This window comes from Ochotona princeps, chromosome 23 (genome assembly GCF_030435755.1).
Source record: "Ochotona princeps isolate mOchPri1 chromosome 23, mOchPri1.hap1, whole genome shotgun sequence".
Lineage (NCBI taxonomy): Eukaryota > Metazoa > Chordata > Mammalia > Lagomorpha > Ochotonidae > Ochotona > Ochotona princeps.
The window spans coordinates 19,922,504-19,939,616 of NC_080854.1; the positions used below are offsets into that span (position 1 = coordinate 19,922,504).

General features: G+C 40.1%; 1 protein-coding gene across 3 annotated transcripts in view; it reads left to right on the top strand.

Moving 5' to 3' along the window:
• Positions 1–2,466: 2,466 nt before the first annotated feature.
• Positions 2,467–17,113, top strand: part of FYB1 (FYN binding protein 1) — a 145,514-nt gene continuing 130,867 nt past the window's right edge. For 2 of the 3 annotated variants that reach the window (XM_058680110.1, XM_058680112.1), the window contains exon 1: positions 2,467–2,586. In XM_058680110.1, coding sequence (XP_058536093.1) covers positions 2,584–2,586 — 3 coding nt within the window. In that variant the 5' untranslated portion in view covers positions 2,467–2,583. Of the gene's footprint in view, positions 2,587–5,071; positions 5,088–17,113 lie in introns of those variants that run through there. The other variant, XM_058680111.1, reaches the window with a different exon arrangement.

Below are 17,113 nucleotides of genomic sequence, written 5' to 3' on the forward strand. Positions count from 1 at the left end.
CTTAACCCTAGAGATTGATTCAACAGTGTGGTATGAAGCTGGGAGCTGGAATAATTACTTTTGACTCTAAACTGAACCTGTACTGTGATAGTCTCTGCTTTAACAGATAGTAGATAATGCAAAGAATTTTCCATTCAGAGGTCTTCTGAAAAATGGGAGGCGTCAAAGGCGTGCCTCATTTTAATACTGTTCTCTTGCTTAGATCTTCCTCCTCCATGCATTGAGCATTTATTATATTCTAGAGATCCAACTTCAGATTCCTGACTTCTGGGATTCTGTGTATGGGATTCTGGGATTCTGCACCATATACTTCCTTTAAATTCCTTTCCACCTCAGAAATTAACCCTGGCTATCTGTCTTGTTTCAGCAATGATGCTATATCTATATTTCTAATCACACCTTGATTTTTTTAAAACCCTTTTTTATTTTAAATAAAACAAAACAAGGAACTTTAAGGATATCAAAGTTATATAGAGAGATGGAGAGACAGTGAATGAGATCTTCCAATTACTGTTTCACATCCCAGGTGGCCACAAGGCCAGTGTTGGACCATGTTGAAGTCAGGAGCCAGGACCTTCATCCAAGTCACCTCCCTGGGAGGTCAAGGCCCCAATGCTCGGGCCACCTTCCACCACTTCTCCCAGGCCAGTAGCAGGAAACTGGATCAGAAGCAGAGCAGGACATGAACCCATGCCCTTAGGGTATGCTAGCAGCAGAGATAGTGACTTTATACACTACCCCATGTCCCCAGTCAGGAAGGAAACATCTGTTTTGAAAAGGATTTTGTATGGACATGGGAGTAGTTGGCATTCACTCAATACTAGGTTAAAACAAAAATAGATGATAAACTAAATACACTGCTTAGAACAAGATACACACCAAAACTGAATTATCTGTTGCCCTTTCTTTGTAATAAGAAACAAAAATGACCTGCTTTTGAGTTTATTTTTTGTGCCCATTGTATACTCAAGGAGCCCAGTGCATCCATCAGAAAATGTTCTGAGAGGTACTATGGGGTGGCTGTCAAGCCTGGCTCTCCAAGGTCAAACATGCTCATCCAATTCACCTGGATAAGAGACTGAGGCAGCTGCTGCTAAAAACAATGCCCAAAATTGACCCATGAACTTAGATTAACATATACCTTATTTTCTGAGTGATACAACCTGGTGAAACTTCTACCATCTCAACATTGGTGATGCCTTTAATGACAATTTGAAGTTTTTGATCAAAATCTCATGATCCTTTTGTTTTTAAGATTGAAGCAGCTGGGCCCGGCGGCGTGGCCTAACAGCTAAAGTCCTCGCCTTGAAAGCCCCGGGATCCCATATGGGTGCCGGTTCTAAACCCGACAGCTCCACTTCCCATCCAGCTCCTTGCTTGTGGCCTGGGAAAGCAGTCAAGGACGGCCCAATGCATTGGGACACTGCACCCGCGTGGGAGACCCGGAAGAGGTTCCTGGTTCCCGGCATCGGATAGGCGTGCATCGGCCCGTTGTGGCTCACTTGGGGAGTGAATCATCGGACGGAAGATCTTCCTCTCTGTCTCTCCTCCTCTCTGTATATCTGGCTGTAATAAAATGAATAAATCTTTTAAAAAAAAGATTGAAGCAGTTTTTTTTTATTTGTTTTTTCTTTGAAATAAGTTAAGGAGAAGGAGAAACACAGAGAAAGAGAAAATCTTCTACTTGGTGCTTTGCTCCTCAAATGGTTGCAACAGAGCCGAGCCAATACAAATCCAGGAGCCAGGAGCCCCTTCCAGGTCTCGTGTCATTGCAGGAGCCCGAGCACTTGGGCCATCTTCCACTACTTTCCCAAATGCATTATCAGGCAACTGGATGGGAAGTGGAACAATTAGGACTTGAAATGGTGCTTATTTGGGATGCTGGGGCTGTAAATGGAGGCTTGATATACTACACCACAGTGCTGACCCCTAGAGCCAGGTTTTTATGCAAGTGCTACAAATTCAAAATGCAAAAATCAGTCAAGTCTAAACTAAGAGTATCTGTGATAGTACTTCCATCCAAGTCAATGCTACTAACATTGCAGCATGAATCCTTCAAAGAGAGAGAGGATGAGAGGCACGATGAGAGGCACGATGAGAGAGAGAGAGAGAGAGGAGAGAGGGAGAGAGAGGGAGAGAGAAAGAGAGAAAGAGAGAAAGAGAGAGAGAGAGAGAGAGAGAGAGAGAGAGAGAGAGAGAGAGAGAGAGAGAGAGAGAGAGAGAGAGAGAGAGGAGAGAGGCGGATACACAAATGCATCTCTAAATGCAGACTGTATAAAACAGGTTAATGCATAAAGTCAATACGCAATCACTTTAAAAATTTGGGTCGACGTTTCAGCCTTCCAAGCTTCAGGTGTAGTTGCTTTTGCTTGATTCTAAGTATAATAACAAGACAAACCTGGCGGACGCTCCAAACGCTCTGAGAGCCGAGATAACATGCAAATGCCACCGCACCTATCAGCGTGTGAAGGCTGGATAAACCGCACAGCAGAGAAGGAAGTCCACCCAGCAGAGCCAACTTGCACATTCACTGTCCAAGTCACAGCACTGCCGGCTGCCAGGCACATCAGTTTGTTCGTGAGAATGGTGAGTAATGGGTTTTATGACTCTTCCTTGGTCACCAGGCCAACGTGCCCATTTTCTCTGTGTGGAGAAGAGAGGCGTTGGGGTGCCTTGCAGTCAGGTCCTCTGAGTCTTTGGAATGTTTGCCTGTCCCTGTCTCATGGTTGTTCCGGGTGCTCAGGAAGTTGTTGAATCTTTAGTCTACCCACTCTAAGAAAACAGCTCCGGGAGTTCCCTTTTGTGCTCTAGCCTTTGAAATAGAGGAAGAGTTAGGTCTTGCGGAAAGCAAAGTTGCACTCTTTGCGTTTGCCTTTTGAGAGAGCTGAGCCGTGGACCAGCAAACTTTTCAAAAGCTTGTGGAAAATGAAATTGACAGAGGAGCTTGTGTGGTGTAACATTTTTTTGAAATCCAGGTTCACAGTAGGTCTTCATAAAATTCAGGGGAAATAACCCTTAGGAAAAAGCCGTGCGTGGACTCCAAGGTTTCTGAACAGCAGAAGAAAACACATCCTTTAGTTTCACTGGCCACAAGCTTGTGGAAAAGCACTCATGTAACAACATTTTCTACCGTGGACAATTGGGGTCCCCAAACATGATTCCAGGGACGATTTAATGGGGCGACACTGCTGATGATGGCTGTAATTTTGCTAGTACAGTAAATGTTGCAATAGTAGTTTTATTATTGGAAAATACGCATTTTGTTCTTTTAATTAACAGAACTAAATCAAAGGCAAATGGTTCCAACCATAGGACAGGTTGCGTTCTTTAAGTTAATTAAAAGTCATTAGTTGAAGCATGCTTAAGTGGTTTGCAGCTGTGCCATAAAAGCTTGGTTGGTAGATGGCAGCTAAAGTACAGCACTAGCCGTCAGCATCCTCATTTCCCATTGTTTCTATTTAAAAAAAAAAAAAAGGCTCCTAAATAGGCTCTCTTCCAGAGCCTAGAAGAGAGCCAGTGTGCCACGCCATCTGCACCCTCTACTAGCCAATCACCAGAAGATGGCCAAGGTGCTTAGACTTTCTTAGGGGAAAAGAAATGGTAATAGCAAAGAAAAAGCTTAACAGGATGACACACATCTGGAGGTCCTGTTACTTGTGCTATTCTATCAGGTGTTGTTCCTTCATCTTCAAAGCAAAAACACATTCAATTAATGAAACATTTAACATGTAGGTGTCAAAACTCATTGCTATTAACAAGATTAAATCATGTTTATTTACCTGGCTTGAACTGAATCCGAACACCAGCATCGTTTTGTAAATAATGATTTTCCTAAGAGATCACTGTTTTCTTAATATGTTATTCAAAAAGTTTCTTAGAAATATAGATATGCATAAATAAGATAATAAATCTTTTATATAATTCTGTTACCTAAGGGACAGTCATTTTCATGGTGGGCCACTTTGTTTTATTCTTTTCTGTGTGGTAAGAGTTGGACATTTTCATTCTTTTTTTTTTTTTTTGTCCTTTTGGTAATACAGACAAGACTCAGGGATTTACATATATGTATAGAGAGACATGTAATGTGTGTATGCAAATGTATACATCTCATTTATATGACTTATTTAAATTTTATATGTTTAAATATTCACATTTTACATCTATACAAATATTAAAAACAGTTAAATGAAAAGTCATATGCTTAAAGTTTTTAATACAACATATTTTAAAATTTGCTTATTCATGCTGTCACCTTAAGTGAATTTCTTTGTGTAATTATGACATACAAAAGAGAGTTTCAAAAAGTTCATGGAGAATGCATATTATGAAAAAACGATGTACAGATTTCAAAGTTATTTTGCACCAACATAAACTTATCTTTTAATCCCAGTTGTCCATGGAGACTTTTTAAATACTCTCCTGCATGTTTATCTTTGTAGATGACTGCCTGTAGTTTCAAGTTGTCAAGATTTAACTTCCAAAGAAAGCGTTTTTTTCCCCACACTTTTATTGTCCTCAGCAGTGCCTCCTACATTTTGGAAGAGGTAGCAGAAAGATACTCAAAAAACAAAATTACAAAACATAGTGCAGTATAGTCAAAAGGCCATGTCTCTGGTTTCTTAGGCATTAGCTAGTCTTTTTAATTGCACCTTTTCTAAAGATTTATTAAATTTTATTTGATAAGCAGAGTTAGATGAAGAGAGACAAAGATTTCCACCCTGTGCCTCACTCCCCAAACTGCCACAACAGCTGGAGGTGAACCAACTCAAAGCCAGGAACAAGGAGTTCCTTCAGTCTGCCAAGTAGGTGCAGGCACCTGAGGATTTGAGCCATCCTCTGCTGCATTCCCAGGCCATTGGCAAGGAGCTGATTGGAAGTGGAGCAGACAGAATATGAGCTGGCACCCATGCGGGATGCTGGCACTGGTTATACTTTTTCCCACAGGTACTTAAACTCTGAGTTTGTTCCTTCATGTGGCGATGATGCTAATGATGAGGAGCGCCATAGCTATCCCCCTGGGTTGCCATAGGCAGTAAAGTGTCGATTGTAAAGGGCCCACATTAACGCAGGCACACACCAGACCCCAGGTGAATGCTGGCATCTTTCCTCCTAATCCTAAACCATTCCTAAGGAGGCATAGAAACAGCAGTGAACATAGGAGGAGCATGATACTGGCAGTTACCACATACAGGACTTCATTAAATCCCCATAACAATCCCCACAATTAGTTGTTACTATCCCATTTCCAAGTTAAGTAAATTAAGTCTTAGGCTTAAGTAACGTGCCACAATCATATAGCTACAAAAGATTGGGACTAGAATGGCAGTACAATTCTGTCTGCTCAGAACCTGATCTTTTCTATATTATACCCCATCCATTAAAAAAAAAAAAGCAGATCCATAAGAATGGTGGTGGAAGAAAATCCCAGGACTGGTCTTGAGCAGTACCAGAGGACATTCCTCAGGCAGGTGCCCAGCCTGGAAACGCAGAGAACCAGCTATGGTGACTGCCTCAGTGGAGCTACTACAGGTTTCCAGTTTTCATAGCATTCACTTCATCAAACGCCTGAGCAGACCATGTGGATGGGATCCCCAAGGCTGTCTGGCTTCATGGCTCTTCACTTCAAGAAAAGGGATCAAACCATTCAACACTTCACCTCCCCAAGCTCCTGTGCTGTGCTCCCACCTCCACCAGTTGGACCCATGAGTAGCACCAAAGAAGGACCCAGGCAGTTACCAGGAAGTGCGTCCCTTACTGCCTTGTCCCTGTAACTTTAGGGTAAGAGGACCAATGGAGCATGCACAAAAGGAGCCCAAAGGTGTTTCATGAAGACAAATACACAAGATCCTAAGGTTTTCCTTTTTTTTTTAAAGATTAATTTATTTTTATTGGAGAGTCACATTTACAGAGAGGAGAAACAGAAAGAAAGATCATCCTTGGCTGGTTCATTCACCAAGTGGCTGCAACAGCCAGAGCTGAGCCAATCTGAAGCCAGAAACTAGGAGCTTCTTCTGGGTCTCCCACAGAGGTGCAGGGTCCCAAGGCTCTGGGACATCCCCTACTGTTTTCCCAGGCCACAAGCAGGGAGCCGGAAGGGAAGTGCAGCAGCTGGGATACGAACCGGCACCCATAGGAGATGCCAGCAAATGCAAGGAAAGGATTTAGCCACTAGGCTATTGCACCAAGCCCACCAGATCCTAAGTTTTTAAAGTTGTTTTCAACATGTCACTATGGTAGAGGTTTATAGAGGCCTGCAGGCTAGTAGCTTGATGGAGAGGGGACTTTTTCCTTCAACTTTGTCATTGATGTTGTCAATCAGTCCTTCGTGATAGAATCATAACCCCCCAAACTGCACCTAACCCCAGCACCCAAGGGGAAAAAAAGTAATCCGTTCTGTTGCTAGCAAGGCTCTTCCTCCTCTGTCACCCTGGGCTGATGTACATCAACCTCTGCTGCAAAAGGAGTTCCTTCTGTTTGCAGCAAGATCTACTCAGAAATACGGTGCTAGGGTCTGGCGCAATAGCCTAGTGGCTGAAGTCCTTAACTTACACACACTGGGATCCCATTTGGATGCCAGTTATAATCCCAGTGGCCCTGCTTCCCATCCAGCTCCCTGCTTGTAGCCTTGGAAAGCAGTTGAGGATGGCCCAAAGCCTTGGGACCCTGCACCCACATGGGACTCAAAAGAGGCTCCTGGCCTCTCTGTCTCTCTTCCTCTCTGTATATTTGCCTTTCCAACAAAAAATAAAAATAAAATCTTTTTTAAAAAGATAGATTATGTTTTACATGGAGTACAATGATATTGATTATTAACGAATTGTTCTTTAAAGTCATTGCAGCTGTCTGCCTTCTACCTGCTATGTGTGATAGCTGCCATTAGAGAACTAAAAACCTTGACCCTTAAATGGTCATTTAGTTGATCAGAAATATTCCAAATTAATAGTTTGCTTTCCTCAGACCTTTATAGACTTACTCCATTGGGTTCTTCCCTTTATTGTACTAATATAAGAGACTCTTCAAGTCTAATTATCACTGCTTATGAGTGAAATTCTGCCTTTCTCCTGAAGATGCTTCTTTGTATTATACGACTTGGCTATACTTCATAGACATGTGAGTTTATTTTCATTTTACCCTGCTTACTACTCAAAGTATCAATGTAGAGCAAGAATCTTTAAACGTTCTCTCTAAAGATCCAGATGGTGAATATTCTAGATGTTCTAAGCTGTGCTGGTGCTATGCTGTTTGTTGTGATTAAACAACCCCACTGTAGCATGAGAACAGCTCTAGGGAGAACATGAATAAATAGTGTGACTATGCTTCAAGAAAACGGGGAGCAGAGTACATTTGCCCCCCCGCACCCCCACAGGCCACATTTGTCTTTAATGTTCTTTAATTCTTAGTATTTCAGATATTGTATCTTCAAAAATGATTATCATGCCCTCCTACCTACTTTATCTAGAGTTCCTGCTTAATAAGAGTCCCATTCCTTCCTCCATGATTTTGATTGATCTTTCAATACATAAAAAAGTTTATATTTATCATAAAGGCAGAGAAACAACAGACAGGACTCCCGTCTGCTGGTTCATTCCCCAAATGCCCACAGTGACCAAGACTGAGAAGGGACCAGAGCCAAGAGCTGGGAACTCAGCATGGGTCCTCCATGTGGGTGGTGGGAGCCCAATTACTAAACCCTCATCTCTGCCTTCCAGGAGCTGCACTGGTAGGAAGTTGGAGCTGGGAAATGGACTTCAGAATTAGGTTATAGACAACATTCGAGAAGGTTCTATTGATGGCTTGATTAGTGTTCTCTCTCTGCCTGCCTCCTTCCCCTCTCTTGGGTTCTGTGTTTACTACCTGTTGTGGCTTCCAGCTTGGCCTGGCGTCTGTAATGACAGCTGAGTGGTTTAGAATCATAATACTAGAAGTTGCAATGTTCATTACCAGGTCCAGTGGCATCTTGACCTAAGTCCTGGCTCAGGTTGAATCTAATCTAGTCATGTCCAACATTCTCACTGTTGTGTATTACAGTACGTTAAGCAGTTATACTGTAACAAATATGACAGTGACCCAATCCCACCTTTCACTGTGACAACTGTAAACACTTTCAACTACAAAATGAAAACTAAATATCAGTGGTATAAGAGGAAGACAGGTCCCTCCACATACACACACTGAGGACCACTTATATATCCCAGTGTAGCCATGGCAGCAGATCGTTTAATCTACTTGAATGGCATGGAGGAGGGAAAATATGTATCTCCCCCCTGCCCTTGATTTCCAAGAGTGATCCTAGCTCAGGTTTCCGGGTTAGGCTGTAAGAATAGAACTAATAAATTTTCCAATGGCCATCTCTCCCATCATCCAATACTTCTCATTGGCTTACAGTTTTGTTTGCTTCCTGGTATGAAAGGATTTTTTTTTTCAGTGTAACTATATTTTTCTCATTTTCCATTAAATCTATCATCAGTGTGTGGTCGAGTTCATGAGTAAGCCACAAAGCTTTCATAGAGCCAGGAGGAATTAATCCCTCCTCTTTACCTCTCTTCCATCACTTCCTTTTGGTTTCACATATTTCCCCTCTCTCTTCTCTTTTCATCCTTATTAAGTGCAATTAAATAAATCAGTGAGGTAGGGGAAACATTCCAGCATGGGAGTTGGTGAGATATTGGCAGAATTAATCCAGTTCCTTCTTGGTCTACATCACCATGCTTCACTGATGCCCAATCTGTTAAGACATTGGCTTTCAAAGTGTACTCCCTAAACCAGCAGCATCAACAGCTTTAGGGACTTTTATTAGTTTCTTGGCTTCTACCCCATACCTGTTCATAAAAAATTATGCTGGGTAGGGTCAGCCACCTGTTAACAAGCCCTCCAACTTGATTCTGATCCATGATGAAGTTTCCTCTCTTCTATTATTTCCTCTCTCCTATTCCTATCTTTAGCTAAAACTTAGCGAAAAAGTATTTGGGTCTGTGACTCAGCCTGGCCACACATTTGAACTGCCTGTTAGATTTTAGAAGAAACGGCTGTTGAAGTCCCTCCACCAAAGATTCTGATTCCGCTGGCTTGGGGGCTCAGCTGTGTTTCGGGGTATTTTGGGGCGGGGGTTGGTTGGTTTGGTTTGGTTTGGTTTGGTTTGGTTCAGGTTTTCAGAGGAGCTTTTTGGGTTACTTTCTTTTTTTTTTTTTTTCTTGACTCTGGAAATGATGCAAAAATCCAAAGTTTGCTCTAGTTATCCATTGACTGCTTAGTGCATTTTGGTCCTCATGCATGCCAATGTTTCTGGAATTGTTAGAGGAAAATGGTTAACTTTTAGGGAACAAAGTTGAAAATAAGCTATTTGGGAGCTAGATTTCCTGGATTTGAAGCTCAGATTTGCTCATTATCAGTATGAACAATGTATGTTCTCTGTGCCTCCATTTCGTTTTGTGTATAAAGGCATAGATGGCAATGCTTACCTAATAAGACTGGTTAGAAAAATCATATGGGTTTATATAAAAATGCTTTCAGAATAATACCTATCACACAGCAAGTTTTATACAGCACTATTCTTAAATATTTGGGGTTTTTTGTAAAAATTTATTTTTATAGGAAAGGCAGATTTACAGAAAGGAAGAGAGAGAGAGAAAAGTCTTCCATCATCTGATTCACTCCCCAAATGACCACAACAACCAGAGCAGAGCTGATCTAAAGCCAGGAGCCTCTTTCGGGCCTTCCACACAGATACAGAGCCCCGAAGCTTTGGGCCATTTTCACATTGCCCATGCTTAAGCAGGAATCTGGATAAGAAGTGCAGCAGCCAGGACACGAAGCAGTGCTCATATGGAAATGCTGACGCTCGTGGGCAGAGGATTAGCCAGTTAAACTATTGGACCTGCTCCCTAAATATTTGTTTTATACGTAAATCCTATGAAATAATCTAACTTGAAATCATTGTTTTGGGAAGGAAAATATAAAAAATGTATTTAAAGAATGTTTTCTTTTTGCAAATTGTGCTCTTCTATTTCATAAACTATTCCCCTCCCACTCATATATGTTCTTTTAAAAACTTAAAAATGGACTTCTTTAATAAAAATTCTTGGAATTTTACTATGTGCCTTTTAAAAAACAGCTATAAATGTTAGAATCCGGGCTTAGAACTAAGTAGAGCTTCTGTACTAAGATTTTGAGCTACAAAAACTGGTATACCCGCAGTATATCCAACACTTAGGGAACTCCAGCAGAGAGGAAAAGAAGTGGACGTGAAAGAAACACCTGCTAAGTTTGATTTATGACAGACGTTTCGATGAAAATGAGTGAAATCTGGTCTAAAAAATCATTTTAATAGACATTTGATAAGTTCAACTTAACACGTACACATTTTGATTTGTCAAGGTCTGGGCGTAGTCCAGAAGGACTAGTAGCAATGTTAGTCATCACAACTTTCAAGGAAAAGGAACTGAATTTATCATAAGAGGACATGCATCCAAGAGAAGCTAATTTTGTTACACATACCCACAACTGCATGAGACTGCATTTCAGGACTGGATTGAAGGTTTTTTTTTTTTTTTTAAAAAAAACATCAGAATATATCTACCCAACACAATAGGGATGAGATATGAGTATACACTGTTCAAATTAGTCACCGGGAGGTGGGAAAAGGGGAGGTGGGGAATTTCCAAACTGTTCATCACCAAGCAAACAAAGACTGTGAGGGTGGAATTGCTGTAACTTCTGATTTCTAAGCAAAGTCCACCTGTAGCTAGACAGCATGCCTACTGCAGAGAGTTTCAATTCTCTGATGTAAAAGTTAGCCAACCTGCATGCTGGATAATCCAGGCAAGGAGAGAAAGAAGGAGGTCCTGGAAAACAATCAGAATGTTAGCTGGCTAATTAATTAGGCATGAAAAAAGTTATTACTATTCCACATATCGTGACTCTTCTCCATCCCCATTCTTCTCACTCATCTACCCTTCCACATGGTAAGTCCTTCTATTTAATTTGCAAAATGCACACACCCAAAATGAGGCAGCCAGCACATTCCTAAGGAATGATGCTAGACCTAGCCTCTGTTCAGCGAGAAAACTGGTTTCTCTCAGCTTTACAAACATGTAATCAATCCAGAGGGGGAGGGACTCAATCTTTGTTGGTTGAAGAAACTGCAAAAACTAGAACCGTAACATATCCTTGCTTTTGTAATATCTGTGTTAGTTTCCATTGTTGTATAGTTAACTGAATGAATGGCTTTCAAATACTGCATTCATAAACGGTTGTAACTAAAGATTCTGTTTGACATTGCGCAGTGTTGGTTTTTCTAGTGGATGTGTTCCTTTAAGTGCCCTAGACCCAGGCGGGATGAGTGTAGAAGCCATGTCTTGGTAGTAAATGTTCAACTTTCTCGGGCTTTCTATGTAGCTCTGTTACTCCTGCTTGTCACATCACACTGAACCTGGGTCAGTTCCCTCTACCAGACTTGCCCAATTATCTTACACAAACCCACTTTAGATGTTATCAGCTTAGTTCCTGAAAACTTTGGAACTGGTGGTCCCAGAGAAGAGGGTTCCTTTTTCTTCTTTCTGCTCTTTCATATATTTGAAATATATTGCACTTTTATTTATTTGTTTGAGAGGGAGAGACAAAAAGCATGCCCTGTTCGTCACGGCTTCTCTCTCCAGATACCTACAAATGGCTAGGTGTGAGCCACACCAAAGACAGCAACTGGGAATAAAATCCAGGTCTCTCATATGACTATGGAAACCCAATTACCCAAGCCATCACTGCTGCCTCCCACTGTTGCATTACAGTGAAGTAGAGCCAGGAGTCACACTCAGATACCTAATGCACCATGTGGCTGTCTGACAGCGAGACAGCTGCCCACTGCCAGACTGTTTGGCTTTCTGGCTTTTATGTTCTGCCGGTTGAACAAAGTATACAATTGTGAATATGAATAGAAAGAATCAGAGTAAGATAGGGTAAATCTTGCCTTCAGGTAGGCAGCCAATTTTGGATCTGTTTGACATACACTGTCATGGGAAATGAGATCTAACATAATTGTTTCACAGCCTCAGGGGAGTTTCTGGAAGGGTGTTGACTGTGTGTACAGGGGGAATGCAGACATGGTTAGCATTTGCTATGATTGGATTATTGATGTCTGCAACTTAGTTTGAAATGCATCCAAAACCTGTGAATGAATAATTGGATACACGTGATAAGGTAAAAAGCAGAGCACAAAGCTACCAAGTGTGGAATCTTAATGGGAGAATATTGTTGTTCACTTTCAACTTTGGTTTTAATTTGTCTCAAAATTCTTTACAATAAAATGTGGACAGTTGAAACATTAGCTAGTCGCCCCATAAGCCTTTGAGTAGGTATTACTGGCTTAGTATCAATTATTGTTAAACAGTGCTAAACTGATTCTAGGTGCCCTGCTCTTAAAAACATGTGTTGGGAGCGTTTTCACAAATGAAATGGTATGGATTTACACTGATATTTCTACTTTCTTGTTCTCTTTTGCACAATAGATATTTTTCTTTTTGTATCTATCATCCAGAATATATTAAAGAAATCCTAAAAATAAACAGTCCACACCCATAGCTGTTTCCCTGGCAGCAGGTGACCACTTAATCTTTATCCATACGTAGATGCATTTTATATATTCATCAGAGCAGTTTTCCTCTTGATGCTAATAATTTGTGGACATTCTTTTATGACGAACCCCTCCTACCTCTCAGCTCTTCCATGAGTCCTTTGGCTGGATCCAGAAATCACTTTCATTGTTACCAGAGTGATTTGCAAGAGAGAAGCAATGGCTTTCATCATTTCACATGTTTATGATGATCTTAAGAGATGGTAGTCTGAACAAATGATAAAAGAATGATGCTTTTATGTTTTTTAAGAGTAGTTATGTGAAGGAATGACAGAATGAATGGAGATATAGACCAGAGTTTTTAATTTTAGGAATATAACTAAGACCTATTTGGGGGGAGAGGAATGCAGAAGTCAGTGGAAAGTAAGGGTGTAGCCCACAGTTTCAGGTCCTTGGCATCACCACTTGCCAGTCCTGGATGTTTGAGGCCATTTTCCAGTCTTGGGACATGACAGACACTCCTCTTGTAAGTCTTTAAGGCTTGTTGCTTGTAGGTTAAGACCACTAACCTCTTTGGAAGTTAGAGTTCCTCAAGTGATGTCAGCTTAAAGTAACCAAAACACCAAGCTGGTATGCTTTGCACGGATACTTTCCCTAACACTATTCATAATACTGATATGATTTCAATACACTCCACAAAGCCAAGATGTCAGAATTTACTCCACTATTTTTGTCGCTGCCAGGATCTTTCCTATTACGAGAATCAAACAGTTTTACACTTTTACTTGATAATTATTTTCTTACTTTGTATGCTTTCATTCTTTTTTTTTTATTAATTACATTGTATTATGTGACACAGTTTCATAGGTACTGGGATTCTCCCCACCCCTCCCCAAACCCTCCCCCCATGGTGGATTCTTCCACCTTGTTGCATAACCACAGTTCAAGTTCAGTTGAGATTCCCTCATTGCAAGCATATACCAAACATAGAGTCCAAATGTATGCTTTCATTCTAATAAGGTATTAGGAATGATCAAAAACAGATTTTTATTTAGAGATATATGTCCTGACAGAAGGAGATGTTTAATATTTTCCAAATTGGTTATATAATAAATTAAATACTAAAAAGCTATTTTAAATCCACTTTATTTAATGACTATTGAATTTAGCACTCAGTTCTAGCAGATTAATATTGTTTTTTATTCTTTTTTGTATTTTTTGTTATTATTTTCCATGATACAGTTTCATAGGTATAGGGATTCTTGCCTCTATCTCCCATTTCTCCCTCCCCATTTTCTAGCCCCCTGCTATTATTCCCCATATTAAAATAGTAGAGTCCTTCAGCAACAGTCACAAATCCAACATTCTGCTATTTAAGTGCATCATGACATTGTGGTATAGACAATGGTAGAAATTTTAGTATCGTTTTATCAAAGTGTATTTAGCAATTTCGTTGGGAGTCTTCTTTTTATTAGGAATATACATACTGCAGTGTATCTTTACTTCCCACTATGCTAGTCTCCATTGTATCATTCAGCTTTGAGAATATGTGTATATACATGTCTACCTCAGTGTCTATTTGCTTGAAGGTTGTCTTCTATCAGAAAGAACATATGATACTTGTCCTTTTGGAGTTGGCTTGTAACAGTGAGCATAATGGTCTCTAGTTGGTACCACTTTGTTGCAAATGGTAGAATTTCATTCCTTTTAATGACTGAATAGTATTTCATGAAATAGCTATGCCACCGTTTCTATAGCTATAGTATTCCATGGAATAGCTATACCACCGTTTCTATAGCTATAGTATTCCAAGGAATAGCTATACCACCGTTTCTATAGCTATAGTATTCCATGGAATAGCTATACCACCGTTTCTTTATCCATTCCTCTTTCGATGGACATCTGAGTTGTTTCCATATCTTTGATATTGTGCTGTTATAATTATACAGTTGCAGCTCACTTTCTCATATGCAGATTTCACTTCCTTTGGATATATTCTCAGGAGTGGGATAGCTGAGTCATGCAGTATATTCTTTTTCAATTGTCTGAGCACTCTCCATACTGACTTCCATGGTGACCGCAGTAGCCTATACTCCCACCAACAATGGAGTAAGGCTAATATTTATATATTTTTTCTTTCACAGGATTTAGGTGGCGGATCTTAGCTGCTGACATTTAAGTGATAGTCTCATCTAGATTCTTATTTGATATTAGCATGCATTGGCCTTAGTTGTGCAGATATCTTACATATTTTCATTTACATTTTCCTTTATTGCTATTGTTTTACGTTGCGCATGTTTTTTTCCAATGTAAGATAATGTTCCCTGGTATCATTTCTGTAAAAAACTAACACATTTTAAGATACGTTCTGTGGTCTGTACTCTTCTGACTTCTTCCTTTAATGTTTTTGGAATTTATCCTGAATCACGGGAGGAACTGAGCATCAAAGTATGATGATATACATTTAGATATTTCCAAAATTTTGTCATTATGAGATGATTGTGTATTAAGTTCCTTTTCGTGTCATCTGTATTTTATGTTGGCCTCATTCTCAGAGCTGTTCCATTATTCTAACATATTCTGATACAGGGGAGCTATTCTCCATCATCCTTTCCTTCATGGTCCCTCTTTGTCATATTTGCTCATGTCCTTTCTCATCTTATTTTTCCTAAGCAAATGTTCTGAGTTAAAATTATTAAAATTTCCTTTAAAAGTCTCATGGTGGTGCTAGCTGCAGTTATTACCTTGCTGTCTAAAGATGGGTTATGAACAGCATCCAGCTTTCTTTCAGTGTTGCTCCACATAGTGTTTCACTGACTTTTGACACTGGGCCCTTTTGAGAAAGTCCCTCCTACATGTTCTCAGGCTGATTTTTTAGTGAGGGACCCGTGCACACAGAAAGTCAAGTCATCACATAGTAAAATGAATTCCAGTTAAAACCTCCTCCCACCTGGTGAATTCATATGATACTGGGAATGAAGAAGTCTGTTATTTTGTATTTACCGTTCATGTTATTATTGCTGTTGCTATTGCTATTGCCACTCAATCTGATTTTCCCTTAATTTGATTTATAGAGATGAAATTGAAGTGTCCAGAAATATGTGTCCATGAGATTTGTATGCTCCAAATTAACTAATTCCTTCAGGATCTAACACCAATATTCACTCTCTCCAAAAGAAACAGTCGCACAAACCAGGAACCTGTTATGTCAATTTTTCCATGTTTTCAAAACAAAATGTTAAGCAAGTCATTCAAAGTTTGAGTGAGGTGTATTCATCCACAAGGCATGTAGAATATTTTCCTAATGTCAACCTCTTCAAAGATGGCTATAAATCAGTACCTTAAATGCTTCCATTGATGCAGTGACTAGTCCTTTGGCCATTAGCTTGTGAAATGGAGCACTCACAAATCACACGATTCTATCTGAAACTGTTAGTACCTTTATTTAATGTCCAGATAAAACATTGACATACATCAAGAGTGGTTATGAAAGCACTTCCAGGGTCCCCAGTCTTAAGAATCCACCATTTTGATTTTTACTTTTCTGAAATCACTTCGAAGAAGGTATCAAGTCACTTCACAACATTCCAAGGATGAAGCTTCCCCAAGAAGTTTCAAAAAGGTCACACTAAAGATGACTAGACATGACCTCACCTGCCCTGTTTCCCCCAAAAGAATGATTGCTGGTCCATGTACTTTACAAGGTGAGATTCAAGGATTCCCCAAAATCTCTTTACTGACAAGTAAGCCTAAGGCTCAGCCCCTAAAGATAGAAACAAGACCATGAAAAATTGTAAGTCCACTTGATATTATTTTTAAATAATGAGATTCCAGGCACTGTGGAGGTTGTGATCTTTTTATTTTATTTTCTTATAAAATATATTCTGAGTAATGTTCCAAATATGTTTCCTAATGGCCAAACTTGATGAGTGTTGTTTTGGGTTTTTTCTTTTTTGTTTTGTTTTGTTTTTTCTTTAGTTTTTACAACAGCATGTGAAAGTCTTTCCTGGGTTTCTACACTTCCATTCTTCCCCAGCTCTCCTCCCTACCCTGCTGCTGATTCATTCTGCGTCCCCATGAAAGGTACTCCTTGTGTTCTAGTAATACCCAAGGATTCATCCTCACCTCCCAGGTGCTCAGCTGCCCTCCCTGGACCCTCTCAACTCCCTCTTGGCCCCAGTCACCAGCTCTGTACTGCTGACTTGTGTGTCCAGAATCTCAAATGCCATCATCTTTGTCTATCACTTGAGGAAAATGACTACCATCTTCTATGCCATTTGATAGTTTTCCATGGCTACCAGCATCGTGAAACCCAAGTTATTAACACATAATATGGCCTTCTTTCCAACCATATTCAACAGGCTTTGTTATAAGTTCAAGCTCTTATTCTGTGTGACTAGGCTATTATAGAATTGTAGCCCATACCTTCTAACTCCATCCCTATTTCGCTAGTAGGATCCTTTTTCTAGTATGCATCTAATGATGATATTTCCTGGCTTCAACACTTTCAAAGACTTTGAAAAACCCAGTGTAGAGGTTAGCCTTTAG